Raw genomic sequence first — 18,987 nt, 5'->3', positions numbered from 1 at the left:
GATGATAATTTATCTCAGTTTATTATATAGACCAGTTAGTATCCAAAGCAGGATCCAAAAATCTTGAACATCGGCCAAACAAACAGATGACATACACACTACAAAAACAAATTAACAAGAAAACATTACAATATAAAGGGAACAAGCTGAGTCCCAAAACTATACACTTATCTTGATAAAACAAAGGTAGAAACCACACCATCAAACCCTGCCAAATGCTGTGAATATCTGGCAAATCAATGTAAAAGGCCCAAATTCAAATTCGATTTTGACCGTTAAAATGGCGGGGCCCGCTTGAGCCCTCCGGACTCTTTCCTAGAGTTAAACTATCGAACTAATAGTTCACGCAAAAATAATGCACAATGCTGATCCTTGTTACCTCACAAACGACCAAAAGAATATCCATGTCAAGTGCCGCTTGTAAACAAACATTTTCAACATAGCGTGATTCCATTGACTAGTTTGGATGCAAAAAAGCTTACCTGCACTTGAGACTTGGCAAATAACTGGCCTAGATATTACACTAGCAGCTCCTAGAAAATGTGGTTGATTCTAATGATGAGAGCAGAAATTGGTGAAGGAAAGACAACCTACTCTCAACTCACAACAAAAAATGTATCCACCATTGCTCTGGCTGAGACGACAATGATTGGTCGAATACTGTCATGTGAACCATGTCCTACACTGTCTGTTGCTATTTGTAGCATGTTGGTTTGCTGCTGTTGGTGCATCTCGATACTCATTATTATTCCGACTTTGTGACGCTGTTCCCTCATAGGTCTGACTGGCTGTTGTGTTTTTTGATCGTAGGTACATGTATCCATGCTTCAGGAATTTCAATTCCACTATCTCTATTGATGTTATTTGAATGGGTGAAGTCTAATATGGATAGCTTCCTTGACCCTTCATGTGCTCCAGTGAGGGTCACGATCAATAAACTTGATTTTGTCCCAAATGGGTAAATGCCCTGTTACGTTGGCGTGTTCCGAAATTGTGTGGGGTTGCGTACAAGGAATCCGTATGTCTCTGTCATGTTCGTTTATCCTCTCTCGCATACACTTTGCCGTATCTGCAAGGAATCCTATAAACAACACTGTCTTGTTTTGTTGGTTCAAGGGTGTCTTTAGGTTGCAGTAAGTAGGACCTAAGAATTGTGTCAAATTTAAAGACAGTGTGTACACGTTGTTGTTGTAGGCAGCAGCAAAGAACCTCTGATACACCTTTGATTTAGGGTACAACTGCAGTTGATTTAACAAGTACTGTTGACAAGTGTTTCTTTTCCTCAGCGCTAGCTGAAGGCTTTTATAAGGTGTTTAGCATGGTCATAAAGCACTTAACTAATATACCATGCTTCAGTGACTGAGGATGCTGTGAATTGTAGGCTAGGTATTGGTCAGTAAGTGTTGGTTTCCTGTATACAGTGGTAGTGAGAAGACCGTCTGCATCCCTTGTAACTGATGTGTTGAGAAAGGAAGTGGTGTTACATGTATCACTCTGGATATCCATGGTTAAATGAATAGTTGGTTATTGACTGTTTAGATGTTGTGGAAAGCCATCTACATTGTTTCGATCTAAGAGGGTAAAAGTGTCATCTACATATCACTTCCAGATCTTAGGTTTGCAGCTTGCAGTAATTATTGCCTGTTCCTCAAATTCTTCCATGTAAAGGTTAGCTATAACCATGGAGTGAGGGTTCCCCATGGCTGCTCCGTCTTGCTGTTCATAAATTGATCCATTATATTGGAAATATGTGGATTTCAAAATGAAATCTAAGAGTGGCAATTTGTCTAGGTGTAAGTTTCATGTGGTCGGAAAGACTGGGATCATTTTCTAGTTTGCGTGATGCGAATTGTATGCACCCTCTATTGGCACATTAAAAGTGATTCTACGTCAAAAGATACTATGACTTTGTTTTGTTGTGTTCTTTTGTGGTTGATGGTGGTCATGAAATGAGTAGAGTTAGTAACTGTACAGTCTGATTTGCCATCAAAGGAGACAGGATATCAGCTAGGTGACAACTCATAAGCGAAGGTGTTAATGCAGGATACAATAGGTCTTAATGGTATGTTGGGCTTGTAAATTTTAGGTTGACCGTAAATCCTGGGTGGCTGTTTGTGCCTAGGTTTGATCTTGTTGTAGAAACACGCCAGCGAGATGGGGCATTTACCCATTTGGGACAAAGTCAAGTTTATTGATCGTGACCCTTACACACAAAGGATCAAGGAAGCTATCCATATTAGACTTCATCCAAATAATATCAATAAAGATAGTGGCATCAAAATTCCTGAGGCATGGATACCTACAATCAAAAAGCACAACAGCCGGTCTGCTACAATGCGGACTTTTGAGAGAACAGCGTCACAAAGTCAGAATAATAATGAGGATTGAAATGCACCAGTAGCAGCGAACCAATGTGCTACAAACAGCGACACGTAAACAATCAATCTCATCACCTGAGGTAGACTAGCAGTATATTCTCAGAGTGACTCCATCGTGAAACAAATGAGTAAAATTAATCTTTCTTATCAAACGCCACAATGAACAATAGACACGTCTTTAGTGACATATTATAAGGTCATCTTGTCTGCATATGAGCCAAATGGCGCATCAGGCTAAAGCTTATCCCGGTTTCTGTAGCATGAAGCAGCTAGGAGTGTTTTTATCCCCCCTCCCTGGATGGGATGCTACATGTAGTCCATCACAGGTTTACAGGAACAGCATTAAAGGATCCTAGTCAGCCTCCACCATTTTTGATGAAATTGGTGAAGACTGAGAAATCTTATTGCTTCACTGTAAGTTGTGTTCCTGAAAGTATGTTTAATTAACTTTAATTAGTAGTGTCACAGTGATTTCCGTTGTTTCAACATGCTCTGAACAAAATATAATAGCCAAACTGACTTGCATTTACATGTAAACAGAAACAAAGGTGTGGCTTATTAGGGTCCTTTAAGGTCGCTGGTACCCATTTATACACCTGGGTGGAGAGAGGCACTGTGAGAGTAAAGTGTTTTGCCCAAGAACACAACACAATGTCTCCGGCCAGGGCTTGAACCTGGACCGCTCGAGCTAGAGACGAGTGCACTAACCATGGGGCTACCGTGCCTCCCACAATGTCTTCTTATCATCATCATTAAACCCTTTCGCTCCCAGTGGAGCATAGGTCCACGGAAACCATTGCTTGCCATCTTGGTCTGTTTTGGGCTATCCTTTGAAGCTGCCACCAGGTGTAGCCTGCTTTGCTCGCCTCGTCATCTACTGTCCTCCTCCAGTTGTTTCTGGGATGGCCTTGGCTCCTCTTCCCCTGTGGGTTCCATCTCAGTGCCTGCTTGGTGACATTGCAGTCAGTTTTCCTGAGGATGTGCCCAATCCAACCCCACTTTCGCCTTCTTATCTGAATGTTGATCCTTTCCTGCTCAGTTGTTGTCCATAGTTCTTCATTTGTTATGACCTCTGGCCAGTGGATGCCCATTATGGATCTCAGGCATTTGTTGACAAAGGTCTGCAATTTGGTGGAGTTTGCTTTTGTTACTCTCCACATTTCAAAGCCGTAAAGAAGGACCGACCTTACGTTGGTATTAAATATCCGTAGTTTGGTCCTTCTGGAAATCACTTTTGATCTCCAAACAGGTGTCAAGATGGCGAATGCAGTTCTTGCCTTTCCAATCCTCACTCGTATGTCCTGATCAGATCCACTGTCCTTGCTGATGTTACTTCCAAGGTACACAAAGTCCTCCACCTCGTCGATTTCATCCCCATCTAATTCTATCCTGTCTGTGTTCCTGGTGTTAACCCTCATCACCTTCGTCTTGGATTTGCTGATCCTAAGGCCCGTCTGCATTGAGATTTTTGCCAGTCTTGTTAGCTTGGATTGCATGCTCCTGTGGTTATGTGAGAGAGGGGCGATGTCGTCGGCGAAGTCCAGATCTTCTAGTCGGGTTGTGAGTGTTCACTGTATGCCATCCTGATGTTTTTCTGTCGTCCTCCGCATTATCCAGTTGATGACAAGCAGGAACAAGAAGGGTGACAGCAAGCAACCCTGGCGCACTCCAGTGAGCATCTCGAACAGTTCTGAAAGAACTCCGTTGTGGATGACTCTGCAGGTGCACTTCTCATGGGTCTTCTCATAGTGGTGTAGCAGCTTCCACAACACTTCCCTATTAACGCTGTTGAATGCCTTTTCATAGTCCACAAAGGTCACATAAACAGGAGAGTTCCACTCTAATGACTGCTCCAAGATGATCCTCAGGTTGGCAATTTGATCTGTGCATGACCTATCTTTCCTGAACCCAGCCTGTTCTTCCCTCAATCGTTCATCCACCTCTACTTTCAACCTCTCCAGAATTATCCTATTCAGTACTTTTCCTGCCGTTGACAGCAGCATGATGCCTCTCCAGTTCTTACATTCCTTCAGATCTCCCTTCTTTGGAAGTTTGATTAGGTAGCCTTCTTTCCAATCGTCTGGTATCTCATTCATTTCCCAGATCTTGCCAAACAGCTCATACAGCATCTTGGTCAAGGTGTTTAAATCTGCCTTGATGGCTTCTGATGGTATGCCATCGGGACCAGCTGCTTTTCCATTTTTCAGTTGTCTGATGGCTCTCTTGATCTCTGCTTTACCCTGCTTATTCTTGCTGACCTGCAAAGGTGTGTCAGCTGGTTGTATGTCGGGCATCTCGCCTGGCAGAGGTCTATTGAGTAGTTCTTTGAAATGATGTGCCCACCTTTTTCGCTGTTCATCCTGGTCAGTGAGCAACTCTCCGCTCTTGTCTCTGACAGGTCTGTCTGGGATCTTTCTATCACCTGCCAGTTTCCTTGTGATGGAATATAGCTCTTTTGCATCGCCCCTGCCTGATGCCTCCTCTGCCTGTCGCGTGAGGTCCTCCACAAAGTTTCTTCGGTCGTTTCTGATGCTACGTTTAATTTCCTTGTTGACTTCCGAGTATCTGATGCGAGCTTCTGCCTTCTTAGCTCGTGTTCTGCTGTGATTCAACATCTCCTTCACCTTCTTCCTGGCTTCTATCTTCTTCAGGGTGTCTAGACTCAAAAAGGTCTTATGCTGTTTGCGCTCTCTTCCCAGCGTTTCCTCACACGTCTCCTTCCATGCATTTTTCATGCCCTGCCACATTTCATTGACTGTACTTTGGTTCTCCCTTTCCTCCCGATGCTCTTCATTTTCTTGCAGGCTTGCCAACACTTGGTACTTGTTGGAGATGGTGAGTTGGAATCTGTTCTTTATCTCATCGTCCTTCAGCATCCTGATGTTGTACTTGTGGCTTATTTTCTGCATGTCAGTGTTGTAGCTCTTCAGCTTCAAACGGCATTTGCCTACAAGAAGGTGGTGGTCTGAAGCAACATTGGCCCCTCTCTTTGCTCTAACATTGAGCAATGACCTTCTGAACTTGGATGATATACAGATATGGTCAATCTGGTTCTCGGTTCTGCCGTTTGGAGAGACCCAAGTTGCCTTGTGTACCCTCTTGTCTTCTTATGCCTAACAATAATTATTTAGAGTTGTCAAAGATTCTCTAAGATGATCACAGTCAGGACCAGCCTCAGGTTACATTGTTTGGGGAAGGTTTTTCTTTTTCAAGCCATCTTATTTTTGATTTGATATAATTCTCTGACAGTCTCCTTTTGACTTTAAGCAACTGTATTCTAGAGAAAGATGACAGTTTCAGATAGACGGTTTGCATAAATGGTGCCGACATTTGAATAACAATACTTATACATCCGAAGCCTCATGTTCATGTGAAAAATCTGTTGTCTGGAAATATTAACGCAAGACTTAGGATGTATTACATGAATTATTGTCATTCAAAGTATGGCATCATTTATACAAAGGCCCTATGAGGGATGTGTTATGATCTTTCATATGTTCACTTCAATTTGTTTTTTGCAACAAAAAACAGTCTTCATGTGTAAACAGGATTTAGACTTTCATGCAGAACCAGTTTGAACAACAGCTAGTTATATTGAGGAGAAACTTCCCAACACAACCAGTGGATCATTTTAAGATCATTTAGCACCAGAAGAAAAGAACATATCAGAAATACAAAACAATGTGCTAAAGGTTCCAATGTTACAAATTTGCATGGACTTTTCACTATGTAATTGACTTTGACAACTCCACAATCATTGACAAAGGAAACCATCGCACCAGAGGGTTGCTTGAATCATGCCACACAGCAAAAACTGTTGAGGCTGATAACAACTCATGCCCACTCCTGAGACAATATGACATTCTTTTACACAAACATTAATTTTAGCACTTTTGGCATTCTTTCGAACATTCTCTATTTGTGCAGTAATTTTAAATTTATGTGAATTACTCTCTATATTATAATTTTTAAAGTTTCATTTTATATTTTTTAGTACTTTTTACCAGAGAACGCTATATTCTCTATTATCAAGACCTGTAGAATCGACCATGTTGACTCAAGGACTTGTTTGCAATTTGTGGGAGGTACATGTACAGTGGCCTAATTTTTTGAGAAGCTACAGTAGACTGTGGGTTGAGGAGTTCTGCTTTGAGCCTTGGTCAGGGTCATTGCTTTGTGTTTTGGAGCTAAGACACCTTGCTTTCACAGTGCCTCTCTTCACCTACTATATAAATGGACACTAGTGAATTACTTGGTGAGGGTAACCATGCAATTGACTTAATGTTACGAAAATCAGGATAAGCTCCAGCAATGCGGACACTTAGGCCAGCACAGAGTGCACCTTGCATGCAATGTATGCATGTGTTCATGCTATTTTATATGTGAGTAGTAAGGTTCAGTACATAAATTACAGGTGAGATGAGATGGAGAGTAGGATACAATTAAGAGACATGAAAGCAGCGACAAAGACGGCTCTGAAATGTGCTAGTCATTATTTTAAAAAATGGCATTATTATTTACGGTATTTCTTTTCATTCAACTCTGTACTTTGGCTCCCCATGGCATCAACAAATGCTTTTATTGTAATTAATTAATTCATGTATTTTTCGAGGTCAGATAGCGGTAGTCCTTGGTTCTTGTACAGCTGGAGGTGCTTATGTGCCAGCCATGGCTGATGAAAGCATCATTGTCAAACAACAAGGAACAATCTTTCTTGGGGGACCACCATTAGTAAGTGAATGTTCATGGTAATTATGTTCATGTGATATAACTGACAAATATGGTGCATACATTGTGCATGTCATTAATTGAAGGGGCACATCAGGGCTCAAAAAATTTTTGAATTTCCACCTTGCCCGTTGGGCAAGTAACTCTCAAATTTTGCTTGCCCAAGGCACTTCCCCGCCCAAGTTTTCAAACTCATTAATAATTCATGAACCCAAAAATGGAAGTCAAACGACAGGCATGTTTTAATGTAATAAAACCATCTTGACTGTAGTCCTCTTAGTGCTGATCACATGCATGTTTACGTCATAATACATTATATTGTAATACTTCCACAACTTTTAACTCCTTCATTCTGCTTTTATGAAGTTGTACGGTTTGTAGTAATTAACATGGATGAACACTGTTATAATCACATTGAAGTAGTGGGAAATTTTGGATGCCTTGTGTAGTAAGATGCGTGTAAAATCAGCTTGATTGCAGTGAGAAGCCTTAACAACAAATGGAGATCCTCATTCCCAACAAGTATAAGGGAAGCAGAGCAATAGAAGCAGTTACCATCACCACATGTTTTTATGGCGTCAAATTCAACTTCCCTGGAATTTCAGAATGTGATAAAAATGCTATCAGGAATTAAATTTTGTCCGACAGCATTTTTTGCCAATGCCTCCCAGGTGAAGAAACAAAGTTTGCGAAGTTGTTGTTGTTCATTTGTGTCCTTCCTAGTTCCTGTATTACACGCTGGGTATCTTTGTTATTATACAGCCTTGAATCAATTTGTTCATTTCGTCGAAGCTCACGTTTGACTCCTTGAATGTTCACCTGCATCTTGTCTAGCTCCACAAAATCATTGTGAAGAGAAGCACAAGAAATTTTTAACACACAGAATTATCAACAAGTCACCTTCCCACTTCAGTTTTGACCCAGGCACAGTGTCGAATTTGAAAAGCTGGCGCAAGCATATTTTTTCGTTTGAGTGAATGAAAAATAGTTTCAGTCGAGGGGAAACCTCTTTGTTTGAAAGAAACACTATTTTAAGTCATCTTCCGAGAACTCTGAAAGTATTTTGATGACTTATCCATTTCTTTTTAATAATATAATACTTTTCATTTTGCGCGGCGCCCAAGTATGTTATCACTAGCAAACTTGCATGTTTCGCTGAAAACAGAGAGTTCCCAGGATTTTAGCATCAAAAATGCTGGCTTCGTTTTCGCGGTAGAAATATGTGAACTCGACAAAATGACCGCAAACTCGTGGTTATTATTCAGTACCTGCAGGAGGAAGTAATTCAATTACGTGTCAACACTACGCCAGTATTAAAGGATTTGTAATCATGCAGTCATGGCAACGGCACGGATAGAAACGTTCTTTACAAAAAAAGTGACTCCCTTATTTTTAATTGTAAGCCGTCAAGTTTGAGCATCCTCATCTTACAGTTTCCAAATGAAGCAGAGCCTCTAGATAAAGCATCCAAATAATGGTGTCACTTCCTCCATCTCAAAGATACCAGGTAATTGAACTCTGAAGTATGCCCGCATTATGTGGGGGCTGAACTTAGAGTCAAAGAGACTTGCATATACATGGCATACTCAAATCCAAACAAGAGCAAAAATTGTAGTCAATTGGTAAAAAGACAGTCTTTAATAAAGCAATATTAATACTTAACTAGACTTACAAGCATGAATTAGAAACTAGTAGTCAAAGATTAGGAATGCGTTCGACTCTGTCACTTTACAATATAAAAAACTTTAAGGCATGACTTCACTAGCTGACTTTCAACCTCTGTCCATTGCTGTAATCAACATTCTTCATCAACAATCAGGGTTTTACAGACAGATATATCATAGTGTCAATTTTAAGAGGTCTCCTGTGTAAAATGTGGGAGGCGCGGTGGCCTCATGGTTAGTGCGCTTGTCTCCGGATCGAGCGGTCCGGGTTCGAGCCCTGGCCGGGGACATTGTGCTGTGTTCTTGGGCAAGACACTTTACTCTCACAGTACCTCTCTCCACCCAGGTGTATAAATGGGTACCGACGAACTTAATGCTGGGGGTAACCCTGCAATGGACTAGCATCCCATCCAGGGGGGAGTAGAAATACTCCTAGTCGCTTCATGCTACAGAAACCGGGATAAGCTCCGGCCTGATGGGCCACTTGGCTCGTATGCAGACTTTACCTTACCTTTACCTGTATAAAATAAGACTTGTCGATACATTGTGTGATGGCACCAGTTTCTGTAGACTCACTTTTTAATAGAAGTAAAAATATTTACATCAGCCTTCAAATTTCTTGCTAAATATTCTCACATTAGTTGGTAATGTTTAAGCGTAAAAGCCTATTTGTGAATGCTGTGTCTCTATGTCCGGCAGCTGGACAGGTTTTTCAAGATACTCCATGTCCGGCAGTCAAAATTATTTTTTTTTAAATTTCAGTTAATAATGTCAAATCCTTGTTTATATGGCTGAATACTAATTTTTGGTGAGCCCAGCACCCAGTATATCGCGATTTATAACGTAGACTATTGTAAAGTGACCAGCAGTCAAAATGTTTGAATAGCACTCTGGTTAGCCTACAAAGCACTCCGGTTAGCCTAAATAGCTCTCCGGTTAGCCTGTTTATGGTTAGCTTTCAATAATGCTAAGGGTAACACTATAAATACTTAAAAAATTCCGCATTTTGCCGGCCGGTTGCCGTGGCACAATGGTCATGGGTATTGCTTGCCCTTTCCCAGCGACCTGGGTTTGATTCCTCTTGTGGTCGCCTGTTGTTAAGTTCTTTTTATGTTGTTTTACTTTATAAAAAAATTTCTTAGTCTCACTGCTGGACATGAGTATTTTAAAAAACCTGTCTGGCTGCCGGACACGTAGCCGCAGCAATTTGTAAAAGTATATTTTTTACGTACATTATTCTAAGTTGGAAGCACAAATATCAGCAAACATTTGGAATAATTATTGTGCGCTCATTTATCGTGATCAAACTCCATGCGACTTATTCCAGTATTTCCCCTGATGAATAAAGTAGACAGTATTTGTTTGGGCAAACAGCTTCAGGGCATTTTCACTTCCGAAACAATGAAACGGAGGACATAAATAAACAACTGATCTGCCACAGTCCACAATAAGCTGCCTCGACACTCAAAGGTCCGGGATATTGCATAACACTCGAACTAAGCATTTAAAAGCATTTAAGCGAGGGTCTTTGTTTTGTAGTTTGAGCTGGCCTTATCTACAAAACGAAGACCCATTGATTTCGCGTCTGTTGGTGTCTGAAGAAAAGCGTTGAACAAAAGATCAGCAAAGATGTTAAAACCTAAAATGCTTGCAATGAAATAGTAAATCTTACACTACAAAGACTACAATGATTGGAATGGAAATATCAAAAGAAGAAACGAGACGTAGATAAAAACAACGCTGCAGTTATTTTGCCAAAAAAGTACCGACTTTTGTGAGAACAATGATAACAGGTAATGCTAAATTAGGTATTGTGTTTATAATCCACATAACTATTTGATACAATTTCTATAATTGTAGTTAACATGAACCCAAAACGGGAAAGCGGTGTTGAATGATGGAATGCACCTGCTATAATTCAATATAGTTGATTGATGTAAAAGGTGCACGACATGAAGGTTATTCAGGATACTCCGGCATAGTGAATTCTTGCTAATATTAGACAGTAAGTCAAAAGCGAAATGCTGAGGTGGAGGTTGGCTGCCCTTTCGGCAAACGGAAAGATGTTGGTGTTTAGTGTTCAGAGTCTCGTGGCAGTAATGGACAGAATGAAGAAGCCAAAGTTATGACTTACGATGAGCTGAAAGAGAAATATTGTAACCACCATTGTATTGCATTGTAACCACCCTTTGTTCCACCAGGAACGTAATGGCCTAACTACTAGAGAGTTTACTCTATGTTGGCTAAAGGATGAGGCACTGATTGCATCGAGCTGTGTTTGTGATGTATGTCAGTCAAGTATGAACTGGGTTGAATGTAAGGATCGATCAGATGGTTATGTATGGAATGCAGCAGACAGATTGGATGGAAAAGACATCTAGTGAAAAGAAGCATAAGAAGAGGCAGCTGGTTCAAGAATTCTAACTTGTCAGTGGAGGAGGTGATTAAGTTTACCTACTGGTGATGCCAGGGACTTGACCAATGGCAAATTAAACTTCAACTCAGACTCAGATCACACACAGCTGTGGACTGGGACATGTTTTGTTGAGAACTCTGTGAGGTTACACTCTTCAAGAAAAGAGAGAAACTTGGAGGTCCAGGTAAAGTTGTAGAGATCAACAAGTTGAAAATCGGCAAAAGAAAATGTCATCACAGGCATGTTGTGGCAGGGCAGTGGGTTTTCGGTGGCATAGAGGAAGAATTCCGAAAATGCTTTATTGTAACGGTTGAGGACGGAACAGAGGCCACACTGATAAGCCACATTCAAGAATGGATCGAGCCAGGAACTACAATTGTCAGTGATTGCTGGAAGGGCTACGTAAACTTAGAAAAATATGGCTACCAACATAAAACAGTGAACCATTCAGTTGAATTTGTCAACTCAGAAGGCTATGAGACAAATGAAAGTCAGCCTACCGACTCATGGCAGAAAAAAGGAACATTATTCTTCTTATCCTGCGGAATTCATTTGGCATTTTGTTAACCATGACAAGGACGTGTTTCAAGTATTTCTAAAGGATGTTGCCTTTGTTTACAAATTTTAAGATTTAGGAAAAAAGACTGTTACAGTAAGAAACACTGAAGTGTTGAACTGGTGGTTTTGAGGAATGGGAAAGACTATTCGTGACAAATTGTATGTAGTGTATGAAGAGACTGAACGGAATTGCTCTTTTATGTATTTGATTGTTAAGTGCACGAATTCATGGTATTTAAAGTGAAATGTAGTTGATGTTCTGTTGCAATCGTGTGACAAAGGTAAAACTGGAGATTAAAATGTGTTCTTCAAAGGGTGTAATTTTCACCTTCAAACTTAAAGAATGAGGCTTACACACATTCTTTTGATGCTTGCTGGGTGCATTAACATTGTTCACAGTTTTAGGCATTATTCTCGTTCAAAGACTGAGAAGTAAGTAAGTTGATGCGTAGTCAGAGATCATTTTATCCGTTCCAGTGGAAAAGTAGTTAGAGGAAAGTCGCATAATTTTCGCCTTCAAGCTTAAAGAACAATAAGTAGTTAGAGGAAAGTCACAATTGGTCAGTGCATACTTTGGGTTATGGTTAGTGACGTTTAGAAGGAGGAACAACATATTTCTCACTGTGTACCGCATACCATGTAGCCAACCTACATATTTCTCACTGCGGACCATGTAGCCAAAGTGAAACATAAAGAACGCCATTTTGAATCCACAATTTAATCTATTTTGGAATAAATTACACACTTCAACTTGAATTTATTTAATAACTTTCTGCGTACTGCGTAGCCGGCTACAAAGAAGTTAGTTCGAGTGGCAGGGTATTCTGCAGTTAAGCCTATTTCTGGAATGACATAATGTCAGAGAAGATAACCGTTATTGATCGTTGACACAGAGAAACATAGTCGCCATTATGGTCGCCTGTGAACACAGATGTATTTTTGGCTGTTGACTAAACCAGAATTTTTGGTCGCCAAAGATGAAATTTTAGCGGCATTGGCAACTGTACCGGTCGCAATTTCAAGCCTTTTAACAATGTATCTAACTAAATTTTATGGGTGGACAATAACTTAGTGTTGGTGAAATGTTTGGATGTCATGTCTGATCATAATGTGAAATTGGCCAGACATATTTAAAATTTGGTCGGACAATGCCCGATGACCAACTGTTATTTCCAGCCCTGTTTTGTACAGTGTACTTCCTCTGTTGCGTGTACATATAAAACAGTGGCATGTTACCATTGTTACCAACAGTTTTTGGTCTGTTGTAGAAGTTTTTATTCAACCCTAGGCCTGAACTTGGTTGTTAACAATCATTTCTACATAATGAACTCTACACTCTACGGCTTTATGATCACACATATCTAGATAATGAGCTCTATGATCACACTTTTCTAGATGATGAAGTCTAGATCTACGGCTCTACCACTCTACTGCTCTACGGCTCTACCACTCTACTGCTCTACGTCTCTACTGCTCTACCACTCTACTGCTCTAGGCTCTATGGCTCCACAGCTCTACAGCTCTACAGATACCAAGCATGAAATAAGAATCGTCTATTTCAATTTTTTTCTGTGGTACTTCTTCAAACTGTGCTAGGTACTTGACACGTGCTGAAAAATCTAAACAAAACTTAAGTGTTATGAATGCATAGAAACAAATGTCTTACTATAAATGTTCTAACTTTGCGAGGAAAGTTTTGAATAAAAACAAGGGTCTTTCCAACGTACCAAGTGAAGTTTTGAATAGAAACAAGGGTTGTACTAACATACTAACTTACCAAAGAAATTTTTGAATAGAGACAAGGGGTTTACTAAAGTTCTAACTTAGCAAGGAAAGTTTTGAATAAAAACAAGGGTCTTTCTAACGAACTACTAAAAGTTTTGAATTGAAATATGGGACATACTGTTGTACTAACTTACTAAGGAATGTTTTGAATTGCAATAAGGGTTGTATTGTCGTACTAACTTGCCGAGGAAAGTTTTGAATTGAAACAAGGATTGTACTAACTTACCAAAGAAAGCTTTGAAACAGGGGTTGTACTAACTTTCAACTAAAAGAAGGGTCCTTCGGTATGTTATTAGGACAACCACATATTTCACTCTCTTCCTTCAGAATGTTAGTACATTAATATGACCACATATTTCACCATATTTACCTACAGTTTTTGTAGAGTTAATTATGTAGAAATGTGTGATCATAGAGCTGTAGTGCCGTAGACTTCATTATCTAAAAACATGTGATTGTAAAGCCATACAGTTCATTATCTAGATATATGTGATCTCAGAGCTGTACGCAGAACTGTAGAGTTGTAGAACCATAGAACCTTATAACTGTAGAACAGTAGAGCCATAGAATTGTAGAGCTGTAGAGTTCATTATCTAGAAATATGTGATTGGAGAGCGCAGAGTTCATTATGTCGAATGGATCTTTAGCAAACGAGTTCAGGTGTACGGTTGAATAAAAACTTCTACTACAGACCAAAAAATTTGGTAATCATGGTAACATGCCACCCTTTTTATGTACTTGCAAGTTAGAGAAGAAGTACTAAGTGATTGGTTATAGAGGTGTAGAGGTGTAGTGCACTACGAAAACTTTTATGACTATTCAAGGTTCATAAAATTGGCTGAGTATAGCCTTTGCGCCTTGTTACTTTTGGGGGTGGTTAGTTTCAAGTGACCATTACTTTCGGGAACAAAAAAAGGTATAACATTAGTAGGACTGAGCTTTTACGAAGTAAAAGCCAGAAACTTGTAAAAATACAATTCTTCGATGCATTTTAAATCTATGTTGCTGCCACATGGCATGGGTGGGCTGTTCATGTGTAGACTGTTTTGTCAGTGGTCAATAGGAAAGCTAGTAAGACACTGTTAACTCTTTGTACTTCATGATGCACTGCTGCTATGTTACTCTGCAGTGACGATATCTCAGTGCGCTTGTTGAGTTTTCAGTCAAATTTAAAGAAATGTTCCTTTAAATACACTCCTGTTGAAAATGATGTTAATTTGGATCACTGATTCGTATAGTATGTTCCTGTTACTTGATGAAAATTCTGTGGGGTTGTTTTAACACCGTGCAACATTAACTGATGAAGCACAAATTGACATTTCATTATATGCTTTATGGCATAAGGAATACCTTCCCTTGTTGTAGAATGCCTCAAATCAGGTTTACATAAATAACTTTCACCTGACTATTAATAGGAAAAATAAACATACTTTTGAACCTGGGTCGCCTTATTTTCGGGGAGTTGAGGGTTGGGGGTACCGGTGGGCCCACTGCTTTTGGGTGGTGGGGGTGGAGGATCTCTACTTTTAGGATCTATCAGCTGCCACAGTTTTTTGACATTACTTCTGGGGGCTCGCTACTTTTGCAGGGTAGCTACTTTTGGGGGGTCATTACTTTTGGGCTTTAGGCTTTCTCTCACATGACTCACTAGTGATTGTTGCAGCCATCTGAAAAAAGCTTGGAGGGAAGTGGAGTGACTTTCACTTATGGACCACCATTTGGTGCGGTTATCAGAATTAAGAAGTAGTGAAGCTGTTAATCGTATCTATAACAAAATTCTTGATCATGATTGGTTCACTGCATGCTGATTTGTCATCTAATCAGTGCCTGATCATGTCAGGGCTCGAAATTGCGACCAATACAGTCGCATTTGTGACTTAACTTTACTTATTTGCGACTAGAAAAACGAGAGTAGTCACAAATTTGTGACTAGGTTTTGCCTTGAATGACACAAATTAAAAGGGTTAGCAGTAGTCTCAAAGGAAAAAGAACAGTTGTGGATGAAAGACAATTTATTCCAATAGATATAATAAAACAAACCCACAATTCTTTGATCACCAACTGGATCACCATGTTTCATTATTCTAAGGCACACTAAAGTAAACAACTCTCTATCTCTCTCTTGAAACTTCAAAATGGCTACCTCTGTTTGAAATTGCCCTATAATGCATTGCAAACTCTTGACCATTGAGTACCTCATGTATGTCTATGGATTGTGTCGTTTTTATTCGATTTTTCGACTACAAATTTACATTTAGCGACCTTTTTTTACCACTTAGTCACCAAATGGCGACTTAAGGATTTTGTTAATTTCGAGCCCTGCATGTGGGTGTCCAGTCTCAGGTATCCAGTTTGCACTTTTTGTAATTAGATACCCAGATGATTCACGCATCAATTACGTGCGCTTTAATGGCTTCCTTTGCAATGTTCATACAGTTTTTAAATCTTATGAAAAGTGCTGCAAATGTTTGCACTCAAAAAAAGTTCTCAAAGTAAATTTTTAATTCCAAAATTTGTTTTAGATACATTTAATTAGTAATTGGACCTTGTGTCGTACAATTCAGGGAGTATCTGTGCTCGTAATTTTAAATTGGCCTCACACTTCGCGCTCATTGGATTTTGAAATTACTCGCGTGATTTCTCCTCGAATTGTACTCCACTTCGTCCAGTTACTATTTCTTATACTAGAGAAATGATTTGTTCCCAAGCAGTAATCAATCTAAAAATGTAACTCCATATTGAACTCAATATTTCTTTTAGGAGTAGATCAGCAGATATTTTATAATAAAATTGTTGTCAAACTGTGTGAGATTTTGCCACTAAATTATTTTGTTTCTGTGGCACTAGGTAAAAGCTGCTACTGGTGAAAACGTATCTGCTGAGGAATTGGGTGGTGCTGATTTACATTGCAAGTGAGATGTTGTTTACTCTCTTCTGATTCTCATGTACATGTATATAGATTTGGGAACGGATCCAAAACATTAGACATGTAACATTCAAATGTAACTAATTTCTGTGAAAATTATTTGGGGATGTTTAATTTGTTTAAGTTAACTTGCATGGCACACCCACATACATGTAAGTGTGAAGGATGAGGCAGTGTTGTAGTAAAATTTTTGATATATAGTACTTTAAGTAGTAATTATACTTATCTAACTCAAACACTTGGCCATTTGAGAGCAGTATTTCCCTCTTCAGGACTGAAAACATCTGTGCCTACTTGATTTTATTTAAAAAAAGGTTCTGTTTAAAGTGCCCCAATGATCAAATTCTCGATATCCATTTTTAACTTTGAAAATATTTACCGGTAATATATTTTCCAAGTTGTAGTAGAGGGATGATTTCCCTCTATTACTCCTTCACTCCTTCACTCCTTCACTGGGTCACTTCCGGTTAGACATTTGGGATCCTGGGCAGAACTCCCATATGAGAAGGTCGGGGATGCTCAGTTGAAAATTTGAATTGAACTCCTAAAGAAGACTAATGTGGGCATTGCTCAAGCTTCATTAGACCCCGTAAAGATACCACTTAAAATGGAATAGGTTCAATTACTAGCCACTGTTCAAGAAAGGACCCCATGTGCTCTTGTAGGCCCGACTTGCATACTCGAGAGATCAGCGGAAAACAAATGAGAGCGTTTCTTTTATTATTATTTCTTCGAGTGCACCCTAAAGGATACTTTGACAGCTCAGAATGGTGACGTTTTGTCATCAACACCCTATAAGAGACCAGAGTCCTTGACTTGCACCCAAGACGATGAGCATCCCCAACCTTTTCATATAGGAGTCCCCCTCAGGGTTTCAAACATCACACTGTCGAAGGCCGTTTTATAGTTGATGGCACCCTGTCAAGTTAGTTATTCTTTAAATTTCAAATGCAAGAACTTGATATCTTACCACAGAAATGATCTACATTGAATAGATTTTCCCACAAATGTTTTTATATATAGAAGCTAATTATATAAATAGCTCATTTCCCGAGGGTATCCACACAGGTTTAACCATACTCAATTGCCGAAAATTGAGGAGATATTGAAAATCACAAATCTGATGAGCTGTATGAATTTTCGAATTATGATTCAAGCCGTGATTAAAAGTTTTCTACAATCAACAGGCAAGAGAATTGAGGATAATTTGAACGACATGTTTTGCTATTATTTGTACAGTATTGTAAATAAATACTTCAAAGAGGAATAAAGACATGGCAAAATGATTTGAACAAAATAGTTGATAAATAGAAAAAAAAAAAGACCTTACACGAGACTCGGAGTTCAGCAGTCACTAATATCGCCTTGGAAAAGGGAGAAAAAAAGGAGAAACAAATGAAGTTATTACAACACATGGTATTCATGTTTGGTCACCCATCCAAGCAGGAACCCTGCCAAACAGAGCTTAACTTTGTTGAGTGGACGAGACACAGTGCTGTCCTTGTGGTACCATGACTCTACGTTGAATAATTTTTTAATTGTCTCAGACTAGGATCACCAATAACTTCATGAATGTTTTCAGTGGTGTTACATCTCCTCGTGTATTCTCTTACCATTGCATTTTGCCAGAGGGCTTTAACCTACAGATTAAAACCTCAAGTCAGTGGCATCAAAATTTTCACTTCTTACAGACGATCCATTTTCCAAGTTGAGTGGCTCATAGCCACTTTGATTTTACATTTTTGTACACAATAGGTCTTTACTAGATATCTGGTGTAAATGACATCATTTACTCAAAAATACCGCACAGGTTGAAATTATAATGACAATTAGTGTAGAAAATTAGGCAAATATAAGAGCCAATTTTTTTTTGTTATTCTTTATGCAAATTGCTGTCAATAATTTCAACCTGTGCGGTATTTTTGAGTAAATGATGTCATTTACTCAAATTCTCAACCAAGACTTGGAACAAGGAAAATTAATGGAGGCCATAAATTCTTGGAAATTAAGGTCCAAAAAACGTGAATTCTAATGTTTGTAATAGATTGAAATTTGGTGAGATATCTAGGAAAGACCTATTGTGTACGAAAATGTAAAAAAATGGATATTGAGAATTGGATCATATAATAGGGGCACTTTAAAAGGATGTGAAATTATAGGATTGTTCTTTCAAGAACTTTGTGTTTGGCCAACCACAACATCATTCCCCTCCAGTTGTTATAAGCAGTACAACCTCCCTTCTTGGTGAGCTTGTAGACAATGAGGTTTTTTTTCTAAGATAGAGGTGCCTCTTCTGAGTCCTGGATGTCATGTATGGTGGTAGTGAATAGATGTAATTTGCTCTTCCACCATTAGTATCTCTGCGTATATCTGGTCTACATCAGGGGCATTTTCATTCTTTAATGCCTTAGTTGCCTTCTTAACATCATTGACAGTTGAAGGATTTGTTATTATGTCATGTAATTCTAGTGATGGTGGGGTGATTACCTCCGGCTCAGGATCATGTCCCTTTGTTGATCTTCTTATGTATTT

General features: G+C 39.3%; 1 protein-coding gene and 2 pseudogenes across 5 annotated transcripts in view; 2 read left to right on the top strand and 1 right to left on the bottom strand.

Annotated features, from left to right (window-relative positions):
- Positions 1–18,987, top strand: part of LOC110042290 (methylcrotonoyl-CoA carboxylase beta chain, mitochondrial-like) — a 168,892-nt gene that overhangs the window by 82,334 nt on the left and 67,571 nt on the right. For all 5 annotated transcript variants that reach the window (XM_020747653.2, XM_089299028.1, XM_089299027.1 and 2 more), the window contains 2 exons: positions 6,996–7,109; positions 16,377–16,441. In XM_020747653.2, coding sequence (XP_020603312.1) covers positions 6,996–7,109; positions 16,377–16,441 — 179 coding nt within the window. The remainder of the gene's footprint in view (positions 1–6,995; positions 7,110–16,376; positions 16,442–18,987) is intronic.
- Positions 1,635–2,246, bottom strand: LOC149105291 (uncharacterized; annotated as a pseudogene).
- Positions 7,121–14,229, top strand: LOC149105290 (uncharacterized; annotated as a pseudogene).

Source organism: Orbicella faveolata, unplaced genomic scaffold, assembly GCF_042242905.1.
Source record: "Orbicella faveolata isolate gen_17 unplaced genomic scaffold, um_ofav_v1 contig_34, whole genome shotgun sequence".
In the NCBI taxonomy this organism is placed as follows: Eukaryota; Metazoa; Cnidaria; class Anthozoa; order Scleractinia; family Merulinidae; genus Orbicella; species Orbicella faveolata.
The sequence above is the reverse complement of the archived record's forward strand: the minus strand, read 5'-3'. Positions and strand labels throughout refer to the sequence as shown.